The 26,650-nt window shown below is 46.4% G+C and overlaps 1 protein-coding gene across 2 annotated transcripts in view; it reads left to right on the forward strand.

Annotated features, from left to right (window-relative positions):
• Positions 1-11,621, forward strand: part of Cdc25a (cell division cycle 25A) — an 18,643-nt gene extending 7,022 nt beyond the window's left edge. For both annotated transcript variants that reach the window (XM_021206389.1, XM_029543744.1), the window contains exons 7-15: positions 1,283-1,417; positions 1,982-2,056; positions 2,214-2,390; positions 4,397-4,495; positions 6,110-6,172; positions 6,268-6,366; positions 7,315-7,445; positions 9,460-9,571; positions 9,793-11,621. In XM_021206389.1, coding sequence (XP_021062048.1) covers positions 1,283-1,417; positions 1,982-2,056; positions 2,214-2,390; positions 4,397-4,495; positions 6,110-6,172; positions 6,268-6,366; positions 7,315-7,445; positions 9,460-9,571; positions 9,793-9,933 — 1,032 coding nt within the window. In that variant the 3' untranslated portion in view covers positions 9,934-11,621. The remainder of the gene's footprint in view (positions 1-1,282; positions 1,418-1,981; positions 2,057-2,213; positions 2,391-4,396; positions 4,496-6,109; positions 6,173-6,267; positions 6,367-7,314; positions 7,446-9,459; positions 9,572-9,792) is intronic.
• Positions 11,622-26,650: the final 15,029 nt, after the last annotated feature.

A 26,650-nucleotide genomic window follows, 5' to 3' on the forward strand; every position in this document is an offset into this window, starting at 1 on the left:
GGGAGGCAGAGGCAGGCGGATTTCTGAGTTTGAAGCCAGCCTGGTCTACAGAGTGAGTTCCAGGACAGCCAGGGCTATACAGAGAAACCCTGTCTTGAAAAACCAAAACCAAAACAAACAAAAGCCTGTGCTTATCTACTAGTTTGGCTTTTGTTTGGACTGGGGGGTTTATTGTTATTCGCATTTTTTTGAGACAGAATCCCTTAAATTCCTAGGCTAGCCTCAAATTTGCTATGTAGTCAAAACTAGTCTTGAATTCTTTTTGCTCCTGCCTCTAGGATCACAAGCGTTTGCCACTATACCAAATTGGTTTCCAAGGTAGGGCATTGAATAGATGAGGTGTATGATCTTGGTACCCCTTAGGCATCAGTTTCAAGAAACAAAAAGCAAAAGATTATTTGGCTATGTTGACACATGTAGTCCCAGCTACACCTGGGACTGAGATGGGGTGAACACTGGGGACACTTAGTCTCAAGGAAGAAAAAAAGAGATTGACTACCAGAAGTGTGTGGTGTGGCTTAAATGGGATTATAATGTAAAGATTTTGTTGCTGTCTAGGACATCATAATCCCTCATTTAAATACTGAGCAGCTATCATTTTAGTTTAAATCACTTTTATTTTTAATTTTGTGGAGTGGGGTGGTATTCGCACATGCATACAGCTGCCCGAGGATCATGTGAAACTGGAACTGCAGGCAGCTGTGAGCTGTCTGATGGAGATACTGGAAATTAAACTCAAAGCTTCTCCAAGAGCAGTGCTTGCTCTTCTTACCCATGGAGCCATCTTTCCAGCACCAGCTGTTTTAGTCCTGATGAAGAGCTAGGTTAGAGGCCAAACTTGGTAGTGTGCACCTGTGATCTCAACATTTGGGAAGTGGAAGAAAGGTTCACAGGTTTTAGCTCATCCTTGACTGCCCTGTCTCCTGAAATAATAAAGGAGTATGGTAGAGTATAGAAGGAATTCCCCTTGTTTCCATCTGTCTGGAGTTACTTGGGCTTTCTTGAACTTTCTCTGGTCTGCTATTTTGTGATCCATAGATTCTTGTATTTTCAACAGGTTTAGCTGATCACAGCCTTCACATGGTACAGCACAGGCCTTAGTTCTCACTGCAAGACAAGCTCAGGAGTCAGGGAGTCCAGTGCCCTCTGACTCTGAGGGTGCCAGGTTCACACAGTGCACATGCACACTCTTCCCTCCTTCCTTCCTTCCTTCCTTTCTTCCTTTGAGTGATCCACCTAAGCAATCAAATGGTCTAGAGTTCTTGCTAATTTTGTCTTTCAGCTATCTTCAAATGAAAGTGATATTAGTGAATCAGGAAATTTCAGTCCTCTTTTTACACCCCAGTCACCTGTGAAAGCCACTTTGTCTGATGAGGATGATGGCTTCATAGACCTTCTGGATGGAGAGAATATGAAGGTACCGTCTGGGTGTGGGTGTGCCTATTCATTCTAACCAGCCTGCAGAAGCCTCCTAAATAAACAGTTCATTTTGTGAGAATTCATTAACTCTTCTGTCTGTCTGTCTGTCTGTCTGTCTGTCTGTCTGTCTGACTAAATCCAGCAGGTGGTAGGTCAGATAATACTGGTAAGATCTTTCTTCTTACCCTGAGGGACACTAACGACAGGGAAGGAGAAATGTTTTGAGATACTTCTGGAGCTAAGATATAGCATGTGCTTAGGGGAGTGTACAAGGCCTTAGGCTCAATCAATCCCTTATACCAAGAAGATACTAGCCTGCCCTGGTGTAGCATGCCAGTGATTTTAGCATTCAGGATGCTGAACAGAAGGATTGCCATCAGTTCAAGGCTAGCCCCTGCTACACAGTAAGACTCTGTCTCCAAAACAAAACACAAAACTTCTTATCTAGGCTTATCTGGCACTTCTTAGGGGAGTTACCTGCAAAACATTTGGTTGCTGGGTCTTTTTCTTCTTCCTAGCCCCTCTGCTAGATGTATGTAAACACAGTTTTCTCTTGCTCTAGAATGATGAGGAGACCCCATCATGCATGGCAAGCCTCTGGACAGCCCCCCTTGTCATGAGGAGACCTGCAAACCTTGTAAGTTACTCAGCGTGTGGAGTTCTGAGGAGCTGAGCCACTAGACAAAGTTAACTATGCTGACCGGAACAACATAGGGTTTGGGGCTGGGTTTTATACTGACTGCTGTTCAAGTTAGATTTTAATCCAAGGTTGGATCTGTCTCTTTGACCCTAAGGCCGATCATTGCGGACTGTTTGACTCCCCCTCCCCGTGCTGCTCCAGCAGCAGCAGCTCCAGCGCTCGGGCGGTGTTGAAGAGAACAGACCGGTCTCATGAGGAGTCTCCTCGAGGTACAAAGAGGAGGAAGAGTGTGGCCAGTCCTATGAAGACAGATGTTCTGGAGCCAACCCAGGTCAGTTACCTTCTCCCTTGATGCAGAGTCCTAACAGTCTTGGCTCTAAATGTTTCTACTTGTTCGTCCTGTCCTTACCAAGCCTCACTGCTCTTTTCTTTTGTTTGTTGTTGTTGTTGTTGTTTGTTTGTTTTTGTTTTTTTTGTTTTTTCTGGACAGGGTTTCTCTATATAACTGTGGCTGCCCTGGCACTCACTCTGTAACCAGGCACTATTAGTAGTTGCCATTGGATCCCCTCGAACTGCAACTACTCATAGTGTAATTCACCACTGGAGACAGCAAAGTGTTTTTGAGCCATCTCTTAAGCCCCCATTATGTGGGGTTTTGTTTGTTTTTTAGGGTGTGGGATTTGTGTTTGGGGGGGACAAGTTTGCTTGGTGCTGAGGATTGAACCCAAGGCATTGTGCCTCTTACTCAAGTGCTTGGTCACTGAGCTCCATCTCTGCTCTTTCTTACTTTCCTATGCCATTCATTTATTCAGAGGTAGGGGTGTAAATACCACAGTGCACATGGAGAAGTCAGAGAACTTTTCCTCTGTCTCTACCTCCCTTGTGCTAGAATCACAAACCGTACCCAGGTTTTTGTTTTGGTTTGAAATTTTGGTGTGGGGGTGTGCGTGTGTGCCTGTGCCTGTGCCACGGTGCACAAGAACCTATCTATAAAATAGAATGGCTCCAGCCACTTGACATTGCTAAACAAAGGATGGGTCTGTCTGCCTCTCTAATGCTGGGATTTAAAGGTGTGCACCACCTCCGCCTGGCACTTCTTTTAATTAATTTCCTATTTAAGGAAAGGGGGGGGGGGACCATCAAAGAGCACTGTCTGGGCCTCTCTACTCTAACCTGACAGACCGGGCTGAGAAAGGGTCTTAGTGTGCCCGCCCACTCTGCCCTTTTAAATACTATTGTGATGCAAGTCCTGTGCGTGCCATGGCATGTGTGGAGGTCAGAGGACAAGTGTGCAGCCTTGGTTCTCTTCTCTACCATGGGATCCCAGGACCGTCGGGCACACACAAGTACTTTTACCCTCTGAGCACCTCACTGACGTCATCGTGTCTTTGAAAGGATTACAGCTGTTTTTGGAAGAGAAAAAGAAGTAGTTCAAAGTTCTAATCTTACACCTGTTGCCTCTAGATTACAGTTCTCAAGCATGCTTACACAGTGGTTCCTTGTGTAGCTGTTGAGCAGAATCACAGAAGGCTATTTAGTTAGAAGCAAGCCAAATGATCTTTACAACTTAAATTTTGTTTTCTTACAAAAACTTTCTTATCAGAAGTTCAGGAACTCTGCTGAGATAAAGTAATTATGTGTTATTTTGTGAGATACATCACAATGATCTTCTGTTACAGTGACAGGATCAGGTTTTGATTTGGTTTTTTGTTTTTTAATTTTTATTTTTAACGCAGATTCTTGCCATGTAGCCCTGGCTTGGCTCAGCATTGTGGCAGTCCTCCTGCCTCTGGGATTGTATCATGCCTGTCACCTCAATGGTTTTCACCGTGAACAATAGAAAAGGACAGGTGCTGGTTGGTGTGTTGGCATGCCAGTAATTCCTGTGCATTCTAAGTTTGAGGCAAGCCTGGTCTACATTATCACGTTCCAGGCCAACCAGAGATGCGTGGTGAAACCCTGTCTCCAGAAAGATAGAGGATTTCAGGGAAATTCAACTAGTTAATAGCATAGAGCTATCTTTCCTCTGATTAAGTCACAGTACAGAGTCTTTTACTTACTATAGGCATTCATATTTCAGTTTCCTCTTCTTGGCATGGTAAAGATAAATAGTTTTAGAGCTTTTAGTCAAAGCCCTGGTCTCGCCGGGTGGTGGTGGCACACACCTTTAATCCCAGCACTTGGGAGGCAGAGGCAGGCAGATTTCTGAGTTCGAGGCCAGCCTGGTCTACAAAGTGAGTTCCAGGATAGCCAGGGCTACATAGAGAAACCCTGTCTCAAAAAATAAAACAAAAAAAAAAAACCCTGGTCTCATTCTCTACCTTGGATTTCTTACAGCTTCCACACCAGACTCTACCCCTGATGTCTTCCCCCAAAGGAACCATTGAGAGCATTTTGGACAGTGACCCACGAGACCTTATAGGAGACTTCTCCAAGGTAACAGTAAAAGCTAAGGAACAATCAGCTCGGCTGAACTTCTCGGGATCAGGCACATGGTGGTCATGAGACTGTTGCTGGCTCGGTGGTTTCCTGTATGGTTACCCACCTTCACTCTGACCATTGTGTCAGTCTGTCTGGGAAAGCATGAGCCTGAGCTGTTGGTACAGTACAGCTGGCCCACATCTTCAATCTTAGCATTTGTAAGGCAGAGCTGGACAGACTGAAGCCAGCCTGGTCTATACAGTAGCTTCAAGGACCATGGGGCTATATAGAGAGAGACCCTGTCTAGAAAGAACAAGGAGTTTTTGAGGGGGAAAACAAGCAAATCCCTTGGTTTGTCTTGTGGCCAGTGTTGGGTAAGCTCTTAATTTATCCAGTTCTTCTCTAAGTAGCACTGAGGTGTTCATCTTTGTTAAACTTGGGCCAAGATGTTTTTCCAGGGGCTGGAGAGATGGCTCAGTGGTTAGAGTGCCAACTGGTCTTCTGAAGGTCATGAGTTCAAATCCCAGCAACCACATGGTGGCTCACAACCATCTGTAATGAGATCTGATGCTCTCTTCTGGTGTGTCTGAAGAAAGCTACAGCGTACTTACATATAATAAATAAATAAATAAATCTTTTTTTAAAAAAAAGATGTTTTTCCATTCTCACTACCTAACTCCATCCTGAACAACCAGGTGCTCATCACATGAGCAAGTTGTCTCAACTTTCCAAGGCATGGTTTCACTATTTTACCCAAATTAACCTAGTTCTACTGCCTCAGCCTACAGTACCACGCCCACTGTCTTTGGTTTTATTTGTTACAGAACCTCATATTCTAAACTGGCTCCAAACTCATAACTCCGGCTAGGGATGATCTTGAACTCGTTTCCTCCTCCCAAATACTGTTATTATATTCCCGAGTCACATCTGCTCTCCTCACTGCATGGGTGTTTGCTGTTCCAGACAGTTCCTCTATGTAGTCCTGACTGTCCTGGAACTCATGTTGTAGCCCCTACTGGCTTTGAACCCAGATCACCTGCCTCTGCCTCCTCCCAACCCCTAGTGCTGGGACTAAACTTGTGTACCACAACAGCCTGACCGTCCTCACTGCATTTAAGTGATTTCTCATACTAAGATGAGAGTTCCTGATAAAAACAGGAGAAAGGAGGGGAAAAAAAGGTGCTGGGTGGTGGTGCTGCTGCTGTTGCACACCTTTAATCGCAGCATCCCAAAGGCAGGCAGGTCTCTGTGTCCGGGGTGCATAGAGAAACCCTGTCTTGAAAACAAAGCAAAACAGTGACAGAAAAGCCAGTGGAAAAAGGAAATCACCTGTGGCATATGTGTTCAAAGACCACCTCAGAGAGCAAGCATAGTGATTTACTAACTTAATCCCAGAAGCAGGCACATCTCAGAATTTGGATCTAGACTGGTCTACATAATGAAAACATGTCTCCTTAAACAATAATTAAATATCTAGATGTCAGTTAAGTGCATAGAAAGGTAATTAGCATTTACTATTTATTGACTTATGTTTATTTCTCGGTTTGTTTTTTAAGCTGCTTCCTACCACACAGGCAAGCTTTCACATTCCTCTAAATATCTTCTGTTTTCTCTTTTCCTTTTCTGAAGGGTTATCTCTTTAATACAGTCTCTGGGAAGCATCAGGATTTGAAATATATTTCTCCAGAAATTGTAAGTCAGGCTTGTGGAGCCCACTGCACTTGGGAAGTTGGAATCTCATTATCTGACAGCCAACAAATGACACCCTCCTCCCTTTCTCTTCATAGATGGCATCTGTTTTGAATGGCAAGTTTGCCAATCTCATTAAAGAGTTTGTTATCATTGACTGCCGATACCCATATGAATATGAAGGAGGTCACATCAAGGTTTGGATTTTTTTTTTTTTTTTTTTTTTTGGAGGGGGGTCGGGACAGGGTTTCTCTGTAGTCCTGGCTGTCCCGGAACTCACTCTGTAGACCAGGCTGGCCTCGAACTCAGAGATCCGCCTGCCTCTGCCTACCAAGTGCTGGGATTAAAGACGTGCGCCGCCACGCCCAGCAAGGTTTGGATTCTTGAGACTTATTTATCTTGGGAGTCTTAGAAGGTAGGATAGTGACATCTCTTGGCTGACGGTGAGAATTTAAAACAAGCCAATATACACAGGATGAATATTCCCACTTCAGTCCCTCACACAGTCCTGTTTCAGGGCATTTCTAGGTGGCATCCCTGATGTCTAAGCTATTCAGTGGGGCCACAAAGAGTTCCGAAGCATTTGAGATACTTGAATATGAATGTTTGAGCACCCCAGAGCTCCTGACTAGAAGAAGACATTTTGGCAACATTCCCTGGAATCTGTACCAAGGCTCTGCTGTTCAGTCAGGCTGCCTACCTTGTGAAGGGACATGTTAGAACACAAGGTTTCTAGAAAGAAGGAGCTGGTACGCTTCTTTAGTATTACCATAAAAAGCAGTATTTAGCCAGGCGTGGTGGCATACACCTTTAATCCCAGCACTTGGGAGGCAGAGGCAGGCGGATTTCTGAGTTCGAGGCCAGCCTGGTCTACAGAGTAAGTTCCAGGACAGCCAAAGCTACACAGAGAAACCCTGTCTCGAAAAATAAAAAATAAAAAAACAAACAAAGCAGTATTTAAATGTGAGTGGGGATTAGCTTCTGGCTTTATGAAGTGACATTTAGAAATGGCCAAAGTGTATAGACCTACAGAGAAAGCTTCACTGAGATAGCAGAAGCGGGTGGTCTACTGCGCTGCTGGGCCATGAGACCTACAGACTCCTGAGTGTGGCTTAGCAGGTGCTCAGTGTCTGCTGTCTTCACAGGGTGCTGTGAACTTGCACATGGAAGAAGAGGTTGAAGACTTCTTACTCAAGAACCCTATCGTGCCTACTGATGGCAAGCGTGTCATTGTCGTATTCCACTGTGAGTTTTCCTCTGAAAGAGGCCCTCGAATGTGAGTACCACAGAGAATAAGACTTTGGGGCAGAGGCTTCCTAACAGTGGAGAGCAGGGCATACGTCACAACCCTAGCATATAGGCACCTTTCACATAGGTCACAAGACGCTCCAGGGCTGCTTCAGTCTACACATTATGTGTATACATGGCTTTTGTGGACACTATAATTCCCTTTATAACATAGTTTCCCTTAGTAGGACTTCCTGTCCACTGATTTGTCTTTCAAACAGCCTTCAAAAAAGGGTTTCACTGTATAACCCTGGCTATTCTGGAACTCACTCTGTAGAATAGGCTGGCTGGCCTCAGGGATTTAGGCACCTGGCCAAATAGACATTTTTACGATTAGTATTTATTTTATATTTTGTACACGTGCCCTACCATAGTGTGTATATGGAGTTCAGAAGACAGCTTGGGGGAGTGCTCTGCCATGTGGATTTCTGAAATCAAACTTGGGTCATCGAGCAGCTTTTACCCATCTTGCTATCCCAAATATTTTTCCCCCTTTCTTGGTGGAAAGGGGGTTCAAGGTGGGGTTTCTCTGTTGAGCCCTGAATGTTCTGGAACTCAGGACACATAGATGATGCTAGCCTCCAACCCAGAGATCCACCTTCATTGCATCCTGGGTGCTGGGAATAAAGGCCTGTGACACTACCACCCAGCCCAGACATATTTCTTGAATGTAGTTGATGAACTTAACCCTTACATTTTGATTGCAAATGATTTTCAGGCTTCTCCAGTTCAGTCTTATGGTGATGCCAGTCATAACTTTGTAGTATCATCATGGGTTCAGCCTTTTTCCAGATAACTCAGTGTTACTGGTCCTTTATATAGATTTTTACTTCGGCTCTCCCAGTTCCCACTGCATTGAGTTCTACTTACTAATCTCATAACGTCCAAGCAGTTGTTCCTTAAGCAAAAGGCAGAAAAGTCTGAAGATCTTCCTCTGCAAATGTCGATGTGGTGGCGATACTCTAAAACAGCATCTGGCATGGTAGTGCGTGTCTTTTCTTTTTCTTTTTTGAGACAGGGTTTCTCTGTATAGCCCTGGCTGTCCTGGAACTCACTTTGTAGACCAGGCTGACCTCGAACTCAGAAATCCGCCTGCCTCTGCCTCCGGGGCAAGCTAAGACAAGAGGATCAGAAGTATAAGGCCAGCCTGAGCTACATGAGATCCTGTAACAAAAAAAGCAGGCTAACTTACTGTTAGGCTAGGAGTGTGGCTCATGTCAGATAGAGCACTTCTCTAGTATTTGTGAGGTCCTGGGTTCAAGGGCAGGAATGATGGCGCATGCCTTTAATTCCGGCACTCAGATTCAAGGTCAGTCTAGACTACTACAGGATCTCACTACAGTGACATAGTGAGATCCTGCCACCCAAACAACAACAAATAAACAAACAAACAAACCCACCCATTTGAGCAGGACCTGAATATTCACACATGAATGGAAATAGTGGGGACTTGCATCCACTCTTGAATTCTTGTTATTTTAACACTAACAATATAGCAAACCAAAAGTCTAGTTTCGTGGAGGGACATTTCAGAGTAGACAGGAGGCAGACAAGCATATTTAAAAAACTTAGAATTGTACAAAATGTTCAGAAGTCCTTCAAAATGAGGTCAATGAGTAGAAGCTCCCAAATAGAGGACATAGAGACTAGAGTTGGGTGAATGGGATGTGAGGCGCACACAGTAGGACACTGAAAACTACAGCTTGCACACCGCTCAGGCACAGTGTAGAGAGACGGCACAGCACAAGGTTCTAGTAGCTACCAGGGAAATAGAAGGCCTAGTCTGTTTAAAAGCACAAGAAGGAAGAATTCTACTTGGGTGAGAGGAGCTAAATGAGGGGACCATAGGACAGAATGGAGAGCATGCTGGCTCTAAGCTGTTGCTGCACATGGTGTCAGCAGCAGGCAGGTGGAAGAAGTGCCTGGTCACCACCCGTGACCCGTCTCCTGTCCCCTAGCCTGAAGGAGGTGACCCAACTGTGTCCTTCACTTCTTTTCACTAGGTGCCGATATGTGAGAGAAAGAGATAGGCTTGGCAATGAGTACCCCAAGCTCCACTACCCTGAGCTGTATGTCCTGAAGGGGGGATACAAGGAGTTCTTTTTGAAGTGCCAGGTGAGATGTCTGTGAGCATGTCCCCACATCCCCATGCTGGGCCATTGGGTCGGTTGTGGCTGCTGCTTGCTGGGGTCTCAGGGTGCATCTGCTAAGCGCCAGGCTCCTGAAGAGCTCACTGGTACCTGCTTGCTGCCTTCCCAGCCTTGCAACTCTAGGCAGAGGAAGCCAGATGATGTGAGGCCGGCAAGTCCTGACCGTGTCCTCTCCTGTTCCTTTAGTCTCACTGTGAACCCCCCAGCTACCGGCCAATGCACCATGAAGACTTTAAAGAAGACCTAAAGAAGTTTCGCACCAAGAGCCGGACCTGGGCAGGGGAAAAGAGCAAAAGAGAGATGTACAGTCGCCTGAAGAAGCTCTGAAGCCAAATGGCAGCAGCCTGAGCTTCCCTCTGCCTTTTCCCTCTTCCCTTTGCTGCAGAGCAGTAAGCAAAGGGGCCAGCTGTACGGTACCTGGAGAAAGACCTGGGCCTTCCATTCCTTGGACCTGTCTCCTACACTCTCAGGTTGGAGCCCAGGGTATCCTGTCGTTACACTCTTCTGTTCTGTAAGAGTCCTTCCCTGACAGGACTGTCTGCCAAAGCTGGACAAGCACAGCACAGACCGGAGTCTGGAAGACCATGTTAGGTTGCTCTCACTGAGCATCCCATGAAGAAGCCTTATTGGGCAGACCCTGGCCTGTCACAAGGAGAGAAAAGCCACCCGAGTGCTGCTGGCCAAATACCAAAGATAGGCTGGAAGGGAGAGGGCCTCGTGGATGACTCTTAACTTTAATTTATTCTGCTTCATCAATTATTTTATTATTGTTTTAATTCAAGACTTACTTTACTGCTTCATTAAGTCAGAATACTGCCATTCTAGGTAGAGTTTTATCATCCTAGGAACTACCTCTACTTTTAATTTAAAAAAAAAAAATGGGGCAGGGATAAGAAAAAAAGCAAACCTGTTAAGTTGTGGACAGCGCAAGGAGCTCAGTCACCCCTAGGAGGCGCTGTAGACCAATAATGCTGCTACTCAAAGTCAAGGACTGAGATGCTGGTAAAGAGCCTGCACCACCAGATCCAGGCTTGGCTACAGGACATAAGCTAACCTTCCCAGACCTACTTCTACTCTTTGCGGTGTCCCTTGGGGAAAGTCTTGTCTCCACTCCTCACCCCAGGTCCCCAGGAAAGTGGCTGGTGTAGGAGTCACAGGAAGGCACTTCAGACAGCTTCCATCAGGCCAGTAATGGAATGCTGTAGTGTGCCCCAAGGTGGAAGAGGGGAGGCATGAAAGAGTGGAGTCCACAGAGTGAGGGAGGAGCAAGCCCACTGAATGTCCTTTAAAAAAAAAAAAAAAAAGAAGTCATTTTATGAGTCGGAGTATCCAATCAGTGTTGGGTGGGCACCCAAGGGTGAGCAGGGGGAGGGAAGCCCGAGCCGTTAGGTGAGAAGTGTGGATCCTGGCCTACAGACAACTGTAGAATTTCTCAGGAGGGCGTAGTAAATTTTGAAGTCAAATGTTCTGAGTTTATCATGTTTTAATTTGAGGGTCAGAGAGTGGTGAATCACATCAGTTACCCCCTAATCTAACCCCGTGGAAGTGAGGCTCTCGGAAACAACCTCCCATCTGAGGGGCTAGGCTGCTTTGATTCTGCACAGCCTGTTTTGGTGCCTGCCTGTTGATATCCTCGAGCACCAGCCTCTCTGCCGTCTTTGCTCCACTGGGGTCTAGCCAGGTTTTTCTTAGGAAGTGTCTCCCCTCTTGCCTCTGCTTTCTATCCTGGGGGTGGGGAGGGAATCAGTGATATTGAAGATGGCTAGTTGCTTTGTTATGGGTTTGAGTTGCATTTGGCTATTAAACAAATCTTGTTTGAAAATATGTGGAGAGCAAGGGAATGAGCAGCCCCTTCCCTGGTGTGTTGAAGTATGTCCCAGTTGGTCCCTGGTCTGGTTTGTAGAGATTCTGTTAGTTGAATGCCTTCAAGGAGAATGGCTTTCAGATTGTACCAGCATAGCTAGCATTGTTAACCAGCAGTTGCAGGCTCTGCAAATAAAAGTGATCTTGAACCCATGTTCTCTGCCTACTTCCTAATACACTCAACTGGGACTCTCGTTTGCCTTTAGGGTCCCAGGGTCACATAACTAAATTAAGCCAGCCATATTTCTTCAAGAGGATATTTAGAGAAAAAAAAAATCAGTTTGCCTTTAGGAATAGCTGGAACAATCCCCCCAAAACAGGTGCTCTGTGGTTGACAGGATGAAATGGCCTTCTAGGTCAGTCAGAGTCACATGCTGGAACCTATTAAAATAGTTTTCTGAGTACTCCATGTGGTCTTACAGCCTAGTCCTTGGGGAGGTAAAGGCCTAAGGATTGGAGCACAAGGCCATCCCCACATGATAGAGAAACTTTTTAAGTGTAAATTCCTTCAACTTTAGCACTTGGGCCAAGGTAGGAGGATATCAAATTCAAGACCAATCTTATCACCGTAAGACTTAATCTCAAAGAGATTTGCAGGCCTGGGGGCACCTCGGTGATAGAATGCTGTCTGGCATCTTCAGCTACACATGCCAGTCCCTGAACAGTAGTAGCAGGCGTTCAGGAAATGGGAGGAGAGAAACTGTAAAGGCAGTCTTTATTCTGACTTTTTTGTTTAATATTTCAAAGGAAATCTTGGGGGTGGTGGGGAGTGAGGGCTATAGATAGCCAGGTTGGGTGTGAACAGTGGGCTAGCCAGGTAACTATGGCTAGGGTGGATCTGAGGACTGCTTGCTATAGGGAAATAGCCAGGCTCTAAACATTGATTCATCCCAAGCAAACCCAGGTAGCCAGACAAGGTGAATAACTGGCAGAAACTGACTAGAGATGGGCCAGGACTGGTGAACTGGGATCCTTCTCCACTCAGAAAACCTTAAGACCTTGGACAAGCAGAGACTCCTAGAGGTGCAGAGCCCTTAGCTGAACTAGGGCTCCCAGAACAGCACAAACAGTCGTTCCCCCCCCCCCCCGCCGCCACCACCCCCAGTGACCCTGGGAAGCCAGCCCAGCTCTCCAGTGAGCCTCTGCTCATAGGGCTCCCCTTTGTCTTCTCAGATTTCAATCAGCACTTCAGGCTATGACTGCTGCCATAGCTACACTGTGGCCACAAGATGGTGGTGGTGTACCCAGGTTGGTTCCTTCACAGCGGACTTGCAACTCCTCCCAGAAAGGCAGCTGAGAGATGACGGCTGGGCCTTCCTTGTAGCTCAAGTTAACTTACTTGTTAGTCCCCAGCCCCTTATGGTGTATTCCAATGACACAGTGGTGGGGTCCACTTCAGTCTGCTCTTGTTAAGTCGCTTATTATTTCTAGTCTGTGTGAAGGTACTCCTAACCACAGAGCCATCCAGTCCCACCTTTTTGATGTCTAACTCCACAAACTACCTGGGAGGCTGAAACAGACAGAATTTGGAATTTGGGGCAAGAATTTGAGATATATAGATGCTGCTCTCCTTCTTTAAAGCATTTTCTTCTTCTTCTTTCTTTTCTTTTTGTTAGAAGTAAATAAATTCTTAAAAAGAGAGTCGCTAGTCCAGATAAGCTGGAGACACCCACATTAAACAGCTTGCTTGAGGTTTCGTTTGTTTCCCAGGCCTTTTGTATAGCCACTGTTTGTCGAGCGCTGATGCCGACTGCCCACGTTTTATGAATGGGAACACCCATGCTCCATTAGTTCCTGAGTTCCTCTTGTTACTCATTAACAAACGGTGGAAGTGGGAGTAGGCCTTTGCTCTCCGGTTCCAAGTCCTAGGCTCTTTCCCAACTTTCTCTTGCTTTCAACTCATCTTCCAAAGAACTCAGCTAGTGAGCTTGTTTCTTTCCTGGCCAGTACAGTATGGAAAGGAAATGTTTAGGGAATCACTAATGGATGGCATTGCAGCTAGTCACTGGGACAGAGCCCTGTGACAGAGTGACTCAGTTCGAGCCTGGGTACTTCTGCAGCCTGGGTTAATTGAGAGATCCTGACTTAGAGTACAATGGAGAAAGGTTTTGAATCTTTTTTTTTAATCGTCTTTTACTGCTAAAATACTTGCACAAAGAACATTTCCTTCACCCAGCATAGAACAGCAGGGTCTGGAGGACAGGTCAAAAAATTAGGGGGGGAAGGTAGCTGAGGATTGGGGTGGGTACCCTCTCACCCCATGTGTGCGTTGTGTGTATGTGTGTGTGTGTGTGTGTGTGTGTGTGTGTGTGTGTGTAGATGGTCTTTTTATGTGGTCCTAGCTAGCCTCAATTCTCTATGTAGATCAGGCTGGCCTCAAACAAAGGTCCATCTGCCTCCACCTCCAGAGTGCAGGGATGAAAGGTGTGTGTCACCACGTTCAACTTGGGCTTCGATTTTTTTTCTTTTTTTTTTTTATTTACAATGATTGCCTCTGGGCAACTCCAGCCATGAATTCCCATGAGACTTAATTTTCTAACTTCTGGCTGGAAGACCCTGCTTTCCTTTCTTCTCCTTCTTGCTGGGTCATCATAGGAGAGTTCTGAATCCAGAAAGAGGTTGGACACTTGATCCAAGTTTGACATGGGAGAGAAATTATCTGGGCAAAGCCTGCCTCCTGGCTACTCATGTCCCCTGAATGTCACGTCTATTTCTAGCCCCAGCTGGCCGTGCCCTGGCATTTTATTGTCCTGAGTCCCAGTTCTAGGTAGGTTTATGCCATCGTTCAGCTGAAGTCCATACTCTGCCCTCCGGATCTTGGGACACACCCTGCTTCTCTCCTATCTGCCCCATACCTATCCTGGCCCAGAGGGTAAAAGGGGCAATGCTGGTGGAACCCAAGGCACGTCACCTGCCTGGCATTTGTCAATGCCCAAACAACTGGGTGTGCAGGAAGAGGAATAACAAGCCTTGACAGTTGCCAAGCTACATGCCTACTGTGGTAGGGAAGCTGGTCAGGCTGGGCTGAAATAGGGTGTGGTGTCTGGTGTGGGAGCCTTGTGGCCCGCCTAGACATCTGGTCGGCTCAGCAGGTCCAGATGTGCTGACAGGTGGTAGATAGCCCAAAATACAGGATACTGGATATCTCATGGCCCCAGGATTTGGTGAGCAATTGAGCAGATGAGAGCATGGATGGATGGAAACTTGAGGTTTATGATCCCTAATATGCAGATAAATAATGGGGTGACTAGAGAATTAAATGATGTACTTAGTGCAGCTCTATTAAGTCCTCAAAAATCTCAGTTGATCTGAGTCCAGCAGCCAGGGTAGGATCAGTGTCTGATTCAACTTTTACCTTTGACATATCCGTAAAACAACAGACAAAAACCAAGATAACTACAAGAAATATTTCAGTGAGTCCTCACGGAGTCTTTCCATTTGCAAATGAACAAATAGGCTCTGAGGAGAGGCTGTGATTCAGCATACCTGGCCAGCCCAGGCTGAGGCATGCTGTGGCCGCCCGGCCTCCAGCCTGGTCTGCATTCTGTTTCTCAAAGCTGGTTTTCCACTGGGCTTTCCTCCCTCCACCCTCTGCCACCCACCACCTAGTCATAGAAACCTGCTGAGACAGGAAGAAGAACCACCTATTTTTATTTGCTATTTTTAAATATATTATACTGAGCAACACAATGCCAATGCCACCTCCTTTTTACTCTTGCCCTGAGATGGTATCACAGAGCCTACTGGCCTCCTCCAACTTACCTTTGAATTTCTGGTCCTGTCTCTCCCTCCGAGCTCGGGGATTGCAGGCATGCACCACCACACCTGACTAGTGTGGTTCCAGGGCATGAAACCCAGGGTTTCCTGCATTCTAAGCCAGTACTCTGCCAGCCGTCCTGTATCTCCAGCCCTGGGTTTTGGTTTAGTTTTCTAAATCAGGGTCTTATTGCGTATCCCAGTCTAGCCTGGAACCAATGATGGGCAATCCTCCTGTCTGCATTTTCTAAGTACTGGGGTTGCAAGCACACACACCACATCTCCCAGGTGAAGGAGATGACAAGCAGAGCAGAGAGCTGACTGACGGTCCTCCCAGACCATGACCTCATTCCAACCTCCTCCCTCCCCGGATCATCCAGATGTCCATTCTAGCAGGAGTCCTCAGAGGCTTATTGACTGGGAAGAGCGCTAAGGAACTCACCCCAAGGGGAAGGGAGCTCTTTTCTAAATGACCTTGGTGAGCCAGAGACAAGGGGTTGATGTTTCCTGCAGATGTTGATGTAAGTCAAAGCACAGCTGGACATGGTGTGGCATGCCAGTAGTTCCATCAGCAGAGAGGCAGAAGCCAAAAGATCATTGCAAGTCCGAGGCCATCCTGGCCTACAGTGGAGACCTCATCTCCCAGGAAGGAAAGAGGGCTGGCTGATGATACAGCTTAGCTGGGAGAGTGCATGAAGCCTTGGGCTTGATCCCCAGTGCTACTGAAGCCCAGTGTGGTGGTGCATTCCCGAAATCCCGGTACTAGGGAGGTGAGGCAAGAGGACCAGAAGGTCAAGGCAAGCCTTGGCTATATCGGGAGTTTGAGGTCAACCTGAGATACATGATGAGATCATGTCTCAAGATAGAAAGGGAGGGGGTTGTTCTTACATGTTAGACAACTAGGGATTTTGTTGTTGTTGTTGATGATGATGATGATGATTAGGATTCTGTTGCCTTAAAAAAAATTCTCCTGGTAGTGGTGGCACACACCTTTAATTTCACCACTCTGTCCCCTTCCAAAATAATGATATAACTAATAATATTTTCCTATGTATGTGCCTGAATGTCTGTATATCCAGCATGTGGTTCAGAGGTATTGGATCTCCTGGAACTAGAATTACATGCAGTTTTAAACTGCCCCGTGTGGGTGCTGGGAAATGAATCTGGGTCCTCTGGAAGGGAAGAACAGTGATCAGTCCTAACTGCTGAGCCATCTCTCCAGCCCATTGTTTCCTGTGTATAGTGGTGTGTGTGTGTGTGTGTGTGTGTGTGTGTGTACTTGACCCCGACTGGGTTAATAAAAAGATGGAAAATGGACAGACAGAAGCGTGCCAAAAAGCTGGGCTCAGGTGGGCCATGCACCCTAATGGAGATCAGCAGCAGCCTGGAAAAGTCAGGGCATTGACTTTGTGACTCTGTATCCAGGAGGCAGATCCAGTGAACAAGGAGGCAGGTTTACTTCATCTCAGTAAACGGTCTCTGTAGGGAGCAGCCTCTGTTGTAAACATCTAGGAGGAAGCTGTGGCTGAGACATCCACACACTGTCAACATGCGCCAGAGGGCTTCACCATTCCCATGGATCTGGAGTCCTTGTCATGGCTTTGGTCATGTCAACAATATACTCATACACTCACTCAGGACGAGAGAGATCCAAACTCAGGTCCTTGTGCTTTGTCTACAGAGCCATCTCTTCAACCTGAAAAGCTCTGCTTTCCCGCAGTGCTACATGTGGAACCTAGGCCTTTGCTCATGCTGGGTGAGTCCTGTGCCACTGAACTGTGTTCCCAGGCCTCCAGCAATGCTCGAATCCCAAATGTTGATCTCTCTCCCAAATCTCAAGCTCCCAAGCTGTTTAGTCTCCGCCTGAAGGTCGCGGCAAGGTCTCCTTTTCCGTTTTTGCCCTGCTGGCCTTTCCTGCTTCACTTCCTGTCTCCTTGTCCATCCTCTGATCCAGCCAGATTTCTCAGCATTCCTCAGCCACTTGCCTGTTGACAGCTCAGTATCCTTGAACATGCTGTTCCCTTCGTGGGAGACACCTTTCCCTCTTGGCAGGGCAAAGTTGCTGAACTTTTCTGCCCAGCTCAGTTCTCCTCCAGAGACATCCTGGATGGCATCAGTGACCCTTCCCTTTGCTCTCTCAACAACAACTTAGTGGTACCGTTATTTATTTACTTAATCTAACCAATCGCATCTCCATTTTAATAAAGATCATTGACTACCTATTGAGTTAGTTAGTTTGAAGACAAGGTTTTGGTATGCAGAGTAGGCTGGCCTCAAACTCATGATTGCCCTACCTTAGTCTCTTGCTAGGATGGCAAACCATCATGACTTACTATGTATACAGTTATTATATATTCTTCTTTCTCTCCTATCTATCTATCTATCTATCTATCCATCCATTTTTCCATCTCTGTCTTCCTTCCTCCCATCTTCCCTCACTATCTTTCCCATCCAAGAGCTTCCTCTAGTTTAGCTGGCCTAGAGCTCCCTAGATAGTAGAAGATGACCTTGAACTCCTGTTCCTCCCATATCCACCTCCCAAGTGAGGAGATCACAGGTTGGTGCTGCCAGACCTCGTTTTCTCCATGTTCTCTACAAAAATCTACCGCCGAGGAACAGTGGTTGGTAGGGAAGCTGTACCCTTTTTAAGGTATCAGAGTTTGGAAGCAGCACCGTCGCACAGAACCTGCAGCTCTGCTGGTTCGGTTTGCTGGAATGCTCACCCTCAGGCTTGAGGACCCTCCTACCAGACCACAGCCTGCCTCTGGGCACAGAGGCTCCTGTGTGCCTGGGAGTGGCTGGCTCGAAGTGAATCCTGCCCACACACTCAGACACTCAGACAGGGCAGGGCCACAAACTCAGGAGTCTCCATGCCTGCGCAGGGTGAGGCCACTGTCCAGGAACAGCTCAACATCTTCTCTTTAGTAAAAGACGAAAATCATAAGGGCAGGGAGGCATGGTGCACACTTTGCCTTTCATCTCAGTGCTCGGGATGCTGAGGCAGGTGGATTGCTGTGAATATATATATTTGTGACAGGCTAGAGAGATGGCTCAGCAGTTAAAACCATTTACTTCTCTTACAAAGGACCTAGGTTCTATTCCTAGTATCCAAAGTTCACATCCATCCATCCATAACTCTACTTTCAGGGGATTTAATGCCCTGTTCTGGCATTCATTGGCATCAGGTACATATAGTGTACAGACATTTATTCAGGCAAAATACTCATACACAAAAAATAAAAGCTAGATCTAACTGTAGACCCTGCCAGCCTCGAACTCATAAAGATCTACCTGACTCTGCCTCCTGAGTGCTGGGAATTAGGCATGCACCACCATTACCCAGCTAAATAAAGCCATTGTTTGCTTGGGTTCGGTTGGGTTGCGTTGGTGTTTTTTTGGGAGGGGGGACGGGGACTGTGGGAAGCCACATAATGCCATTACAAGATGGCGCTGGCTACCGCTGGACACCGCCCGCAAGTCCTAGTAAACAACCAATGTGCGCATGTGCAAAAGGGTTTTCACACCAAGTCACAGCTCATCTGGGAGCATGCAAATGAGGGACTGAAAGCAACACCAATCAGGTATGGCCACGCCACTCCTAAGCCTATTTAACCAGCGCCAGTTTCAGGGCTCGGGGTCTTTCGCCTTTGCAATCAAACTCTCCCAATAAACGTGTGCAGAAGAACCCTGTTGTGGCGTCTTCCTTGCTGACGAGTCAGGCGTCTACAGGGGACTGGGGTTCTTTTTGATTTTCTGTTTTTGTTTTTGGGTTTCGTTTCTCAAGACAGGGTTTCTCTGTGTAACAGCCCTGGCTGTCCTGGAACTCACTCTGTAGACCAGCCTGGTCTCCAACTTACAGAGATCCTATCTCTACCTCCTGAATATTGGGATTAAAGAAGTGTACCACCTCGCTCCGGCTAAATAAATCTTTTTTTTAAAAAAAGTTTTACATTTATTTATTTGGGCTGGATAGATGGCTCAGCGGTTAAGAGCCCAGACTGCTGCTCTTCCAGAGGTCCTGAGTTCAATTCCCAGCAGCCACCATCTGTAATTGGATATGATGCTCTCCTCTGGAGTGTCTGAAGACAGCTACAGTGTACTCATATACATTAAATAAGTAAAGAGAAGGAGAGAGAGAGAGAGAGAGAGAGAGAGAGAGAGAGAGAGAGAGAGAGAAGAAAGAGAGAGAGAAAGAGAAAAAGAAAGAAAAACTTATTTACTTATTGAGGGGCACGCCTCAATGAGATAAGAAGACAGTTTGCAGGAGTTAGCTCTCCTACCATATGAGGCGTCAAGGATCACTTAGCAAGTGTTACCCACTGAGCCATCTTGTTGGCTTTCCTGACCAGGAATTTGTCTGGGCAACTTCAGGCTTCAGAAGTCTTATAACCTGGCTCTGAGTCCACTAAGGACTGTCCTAGATGAGCTTCCCACTCCTGCCTTTATTGTGGGAGCAGACTGATCCCTGCCCAGGCATTCCCACTAGCACAGAGCACACTGGGGTTCCCTTAGCTCCTGTGCTGGAGACGCTCCTCTCACCTTGGCTTCCTCCAGACAGAAGTCAAACTCTTTCCTGGCCTTTGCCTAGCTGGACCTCAATGATCTTGACCCTCCCAGCTCCGCAGCTGGCAGCTCAGGTCCTTGATGGATTTCTGCACTGCTGAAGAATTTATTCTGGGCAGACTCCTAGAATACAGATGTCTGGGGCCACCTCTGCCTTCGAGGTCCCCATGAGAAGAGGACTGCTTGTTTTTGAGCCAGCATCTCTAATGGAGCGCTTAGGGACAAGCTGCAATGAGGAGAGGTGTTCTGTGTCCCAAGAGCCTCTATTATGGAGCCTCACAGGGAGGGGCCCAAGCTTACTCATTTATTAATTACCCTATTCTCTAGCAGGAGGCGTCCTGTAAATGAACTGGAAGCTGTGTCAGAGGGCCTGAGGCCGAGTGTGGCTGGGCACGCTTTACTTGGTACTGTGGGTGAATCACCACATCCGAGGACCCTGTTTCTTCTCTTTCTGCCTTGAAGGATGTGGGGAGACCAGCAAGGCCATGCTTGTGAAAGCTTCCAGAAAGCCTCACACTACACATATCTCTTTTGTTTTCTCCTGGTGCATTCTGCCAGACAATTAGCACTTGAAAGTTTCTGTGTGGGCAAAGGAACAAAGGGATGGGCAAAGAATGTCTGAAGCTGGGCGAAGTGGTACAGGACACTCATAATCCTAGTGGTTGGGAAGTAGAAGGACCAGGAATTCGAGGCTAGCCCTTGTCTACATAGCAAATTTAAAGGGAAGCTAGCCTGGGCTAGATGGGACCCTATCTCAAAACCAAAACTACAAACAACAATAACAATAACAAAAACAACCCACCAGTGGACATGATTAAAAACACAAATGAGGGGCTAGCAAGATGGCTCAGCGGGTAAGAGCACTGACTGCTCTTCCAAAGGTCCTGAGTTCAAATCCCAGCAACCACATGGTGGCTCACAACCATCCATAACGAGATCTGACTCCCTCTTCTGGTGCATCTGAAGACAGCTACAGTGTACTTAGATATAATAATAAATAAATAAATCTAAAAAAAAAAAAAACACACAAATGAGGGGCTAGCAAGATGGCTCAGCGGGTAAGAGCACTGACTATTCTTCTGAAGGTCCTGAGTTCAAATCCCAGCAACCATATGGTGGCTCACAACCACCCTTAATGAGATCTAATGCCCTCCTCTGGTGTGTCTGAAGACAGCTACAGTGTACTTATTTCTAATAATAAATAAATCTTTAAAAAAAAGATTTACTAAAAAACAAAAATGAAGCTGAGTGGCGGCAGTGGCACACGCCTTTAATCTCAGCACTTAGGAGGCAGAGGCAGGTGGATTTCTGAGTTTGAGGCCAGCCTGGTCTACAGAGTGAGTTCCAGGACAGCCAGGACTACAGAGAGAAATGCCTTTCTCCAAAATAAACCTAAACAAGTAAATAAATATCAATAGCATCTGTTCTCACCAGTTTACTTTTGGTGTGTCCTCTAGCTGAAGACGGTATGATAAGTGGAATTTGGGGACAAGTAGGTGGAGTAAGAACAGGGCTGAAAAGACTGTTCAGTGGCACTTGCTGTTCTTGCAGAGGACCCAAATTTCGTTCCCAGTCCAACTCCAGCTCCTGGGGATTTAAAGCCTCTGACCTTCATGGGCACCTGCATTCACACAGACACAATTTAAAAATAATATACATAATTTAATAATAATAATAAAAATAAAAATAACACACATAATTAAAAAAATAATGTACCACCTTGAGATTTTGAAGAAATAATAAGTAGGTTGGGGAAATACTTCAGTGACAGGTCATGTGCTCATCAGACATGAAGCCCAAAGTTTGACACACAAATAATTACTTAATCAGCCAGCATGCCTTTAATTCTAGAACTCAAGAGTCGGAGGCCAGAGTTCCAAGTCACTCTGATCTACAGAACAAGGACAGCCAAGGCTGCACAGAAAAGCCCTGTATTGAGAACAGTGTCCCACCCCCTCCCTAAAAATGCTGAACCTTCTCTATGAAGTAGCATAGGGCACGGGCATGGCAGAAAGCCACCGAACTGAAGAACAGAAGTGGCCCGGCCCGGAGCAAAGGATGTTTGTTTCACTGGTTTCTTTGAGCCTTCACAAAGGAATGTGTTTGTATACAGAATCTACTTAAGTGGTCCTATCCTATGTCCTTCCACAATCCCTTAAAGAAGATCTCAAGCCGGGCGTGGTGGTGCACGCCTTTAATCCCAGCACTTGGGAGGCAGAGGCAGGCAGATTTCTGAGTTCGAGGCCAGCCTGGTCTATAGAGTGAGTTCCAGGACAGCCAGGGCTACACAGAGAAACCCTGTCTGGAAAACAAACAAACAAACAAAAAAGAAGATCTCAAAAGTATAATAGAAATGAGTGTGGAAGTTCACACCTGTAATCCCAGCAGTTAGGGAGCTGAGGCAGGAGGATCACAAGTTTGAGGCCAGCCTAAGCTATTTGTTGAGAGAAAAAAAAAATCTTCCAAATGCCATATTATTGGATATGTATGTATGTATGTATGTATATCCAATAATCAAATGCAGGAGAAAGAACAGCTGGCCATCATGACATATGCCTTTTTTCCTAGCATGCCTAAGGCAGAGGCAATTGGAGCTCTGGGAGTTTGAGGCCAGCCTGTTCTACATATCAAATGTCAGGATAGCTAGGACCACATAGAGCCTGTCTCAAGTATCTCCCCAGCACACGCAAAAATCTAGTGAATGAACAAAAACACTTTCCTCCACAACCCCAGGATGTGCCCTCAACACAAGCAACAGAGGCCAGGTATTTTAGTCACCAAGTCATCCTAGGCAGAAAAGCAAAACCCCAGCAGTGACTCAGCGGGCAGCGGAAGCAAGCTGCACGCTGGGTCCTGGGTTTGTCGCTGGCCATGCTCGCAGGCAGGATGCTATTTCTGGAACAGAGAAACGTTGCCGGCCTAGAGATGTTCGGAGAGATGAGAAGCTCACGTGGGTCAATCCTGTTGCCACTCTCATCCTGGACACTTTGAGAAATTTCATCTAACTGAGAGGCTAAAACAAATCTCTAATCACAGCTTTAAATCCCAGCCTACCACTTCAGCAATGACAACGGAGTGAGCGAGGAACTGGGCGGTTGGCAGGTCGTCAGGTACAGATGGAAAAGCCAGGGGATCCTGTCTCCCATCCCTCTTCGCTTGCTATGTATAGCTGAGGATGGCCTTGAACTCCTCATCCTCCTGCTGCCATCTCCCATATGCCAGCACTGCCCAGCTTTCTATCTATCTCTGTGGAGTTCGCTTTAGAGAAACTGAGGTCAGAATAGGGCCTGTTCAGTCATTTGTTTGTTTTTTGAGACAGTTCCATGTGGTCCAGGCTGTTCTTGAACTCATTATCTAGCTGAAGAGGTCCTTGAACTCCTGATCTTCCTGCTTCTTAGTCCCTAATGCTTGAGATTGTAGGTTGGTGCCATTACAGCCAGTTCAACCATAGAAGTTTTATTTATAAAGAACAAAAAACTAGAAACACGGCCGGGCGTTGTGGCGCACGCCTTTAATCCCAGCACTCAGGAGGCAGAGGCAGGCGGATTTCTGAGTTCGAGGCCAGCCTGGTCTACAAAGTGAGTTNCAGGACAGCCAGGGCTACACAGAGAAACCCTGTCTCGAAAAAAANAAAAACAAAACAAAACAAAACAAAACTAGAAACACAAACGTCTATCACTGGTGGGTGGATAAAGCAGTCATGATGGCTCCATATGTGGAGTACTGTGTAGTAGTAAAGAGAAATGCTTTCCTATACATGCTGGAGAAGGCTAGACACAAATCCTTGTGGATTGTTTATTTGTTTGTTTGTTTTTCAAGGGGTTTCTCGGTGTAGCCTTGGGTGTTCTAGAACTCTAGTTTCAGGAGATTCAACACCCAATTCTGGCCTTTGAGGGCACATGTGGTTGCAGAGACAAAAATGCAGGCAAAATACCAATATACAGAAAATAAATAAGAATATGTGAAGTCCTTCCATATAACCCATATATATCACAGGGCCCTGTTGAGCACCCATGTTGGGAGGACAGCACAGCAAACATCCCTTCCACTTCCTGTCCACAGGGAAGGCTCAGGACATTCCTAACACAGTGGTCAAGCCAGGCAGGGATGGCACGCACCTTTAATCCTTGAAAGGCAGAAGCAAGCAGATATCTGAGTAGAGGCCAGCCTGAAGTATAGTGAAGTTCCAGGACAGGTAGAGTGACACAGAAAAACCCTGTCTCAAAAAGCAAGCAAACTAACTAACTAACTAACCAACTAACCAACTAACAGACCCAATACCGTGGTCTCTAAGTGCAGAGCCTGGACCAGCACTTAGGAGTTGATTAGAAATAAAACCCCTGGGCTGGAGAGACGGCTCTTTGGTTAAGATCACTTTCTGCCTTTGCAGAGGATCTGGGTTGAGTTCCCAGCATCCACATGGTTGGTGGCTATCGACCAGCACCAGCTCTACTTCCAGAGGATCCGTCACTCTCTCCGAAAGAAGGATTAAAGAACTATGACAAGCACCTACTGACAGGATGACTTACCATCATAGGAGCACTGGCTCATTTTACTGACACATTTTATAGACAAGGAAACAGAGGTTCTGAGAGGTCGAGAGACTCTCCAGCTAAGAGACAAAGATGGGAGCCTAGGGTAGTGGCCTATGACTGTAAATCTAGTTCTTTTTTTTTTTTTTTTTTTAAAGATTTATTTATTTATTTTATTTATATGAGTACACTGTAGCAGTCTTCAGACACACCAGAAGAGGGTATCAGATCCCATTACAGATGACTGTGTGCCACCATGTGGTTGCTGGGAATTGAACTCAGGACCTCTGGAAGGGCAGTCAGTGTTCTTAACCACTGAGCCATCTCTCCAGTCCATAAATCTAGCTCTTAAGAAAGTAGGACATACATGCACAAGGATTAGGAGTTCAAACCCAATCTAGCCTACATAGCAACTTCAAGAACAGCCTGAAGGATATGAGACCTTGTCTCAAACAGAGACACAGTCTTTAAAAACAACCAATGCTACCTACTGTGCTGACTCATGCCTGTAACCCTAGCATTTGGGACACTAAGATAAAGCTAGATGTTTGCGGCCAGCCTAGGGGCTGCACAGTGACAATAAAGCCAAAAACTAAGAGGTTACAAAGGGGTCAAGATGGGCCACACTTTTTGAAGCATGCATGCTCTACTATCCCCATGCAAGCTGTATCCACAGTACTGGGTGGAGGTGCAGGGAGGGGACCGGAGAATTACAGTAAATACAGCTCCTTCAGGTTTTATCTGGGAACAAAGTGTGGGCATAAGGAATAAACATGCGCAACACGCTCACCAAGGCTCAGTGTTTTCCTCAAGGCTCAGGCAGAGCCCTTTGTTTAAGGTTGTGTTGTTTACTCCCAAGGGATAAGGGAGTGGGGAAATTAGAAGTAGTGCTTGGACAGAAGCCCAAGAGGTTTCAACTTTTCCTTGGGAGCCTGATTGGGGACACACAGAGCTCGGGACTCAGGGATCCTGGCCAGGGATAAGGAGGGCCTCTGGGGACCCAGGAGGGCGGGACTGTGGTTTCCAGATGCACGGATGACCTAATGTCTGCCTGGCCTGAAGACGCCAGTTCTGCTAGAGTGGCCCTTCCAAGTAGCAGGGCCCTAGGTCGTGCCCCGGGTTTGCCCTGATGCTCAGGGGGCCGGTTTTCTCCCTCACAAAGCTGCTTGGGAAATTGAACCCATCAGCTGGGATCTCCTGCTTAAACCCAGGGCTGCCCAAATCCTGACTGCTTCAGGCAGCATCCCCTTCATAAGTCTGCACAGGTGGTTTGCATGGTCCTTTAAGTTTTCCACAGCCTCCTTGTCCCACCTTTGTGTGTTTGCGTTTACTTGTTTGTTTGTTTTACATTTATTTATTTTTATTTTGTGTGTGTGTGTGACAAGTACCTTAACCTACTGAGCTATTCTGACAGGGTGTGTGCCTGTGCACGAGCACATGTGTGCATGCCTGAGTATAGGTACCACAGAACATGTGTCAGAGGTCAGAGAACCTACCAGAGTTGGTTCCATCTATTGGAAATAAGGTGATAGAAATTCAAGAGACTAGTAAAGACAAAGCTGTTTTTAATATGTGTTCTGTAGAGGGGCAGAGCATAGAGATAAAGTGAGAAAAGTTGGTGTGCTGATTTGGCTGGCACAAGACTGGTTTTCAAAGTCCTCTCTTCATGAGGAAGTCCCATCCTCTCTTCCTATAGGCCAAGAGGCACTGCCTTCTCAAACCTCCATCCTATTGGTTCAGGACACTAATGAATCATTTGGTGCTTGAGATTGCCCACTTTTTTTTTTTTTTAAAGATTTATTTATTTATTTATTTTATTATATGTAAGTACACTGTAGCTGTCTTCAGACACTCCAGAAGAGGGAGTCAGATCTCATTATGGATGGTTGTGAGCCACCATGTGGTCGCTGGGATTTGAACTCAGGACCTTCAGAAGAGCAGTCGGGTGCTCTTACCTGCTGAGCCATCTCACCAGCCCGAGATTGCCCACTTTTTTATCCAGGGTTGAGTCAAGTAGCATCCTGCTTGTAGTGCCTCCTGTCCATCATAGCTCTGCTGAACTCTAAGCACACATCAGGACTGGAGAGATGGCTCAGTGGTTAAGTCAGTTACTGCTCTTACATAGGACCTGAGTTATATTCCTGCCCTATCAGGCAACTTACAACTTCCTGTAACTTCAGTTCCAGGGACTCTTCCTCCTGTACACACACACACACTCACAAATAAATAATAATTAAAATGAAGGAAAATGGCTTTAAAACAAAGAAAAGGAAGGAAGAAAGAAAATGGACCTTAGGCCAGGCGGTGGTGGCACACACCTTTAATCCCAG

The sequence above is a fragment of the Mus pahari genome, chromosome 10 (assembly GCF_900095145.1).
Source record: "Mus pahari chromosome 10, PAHARI_EIJ_v1.1, whole genome shotgun sequence".
Taxonomy (NCBI): Eukaryota; Metazoa; Chordata; class Mammalia; order Rodentia; family Muridae; genus Mus; species Mus pahari.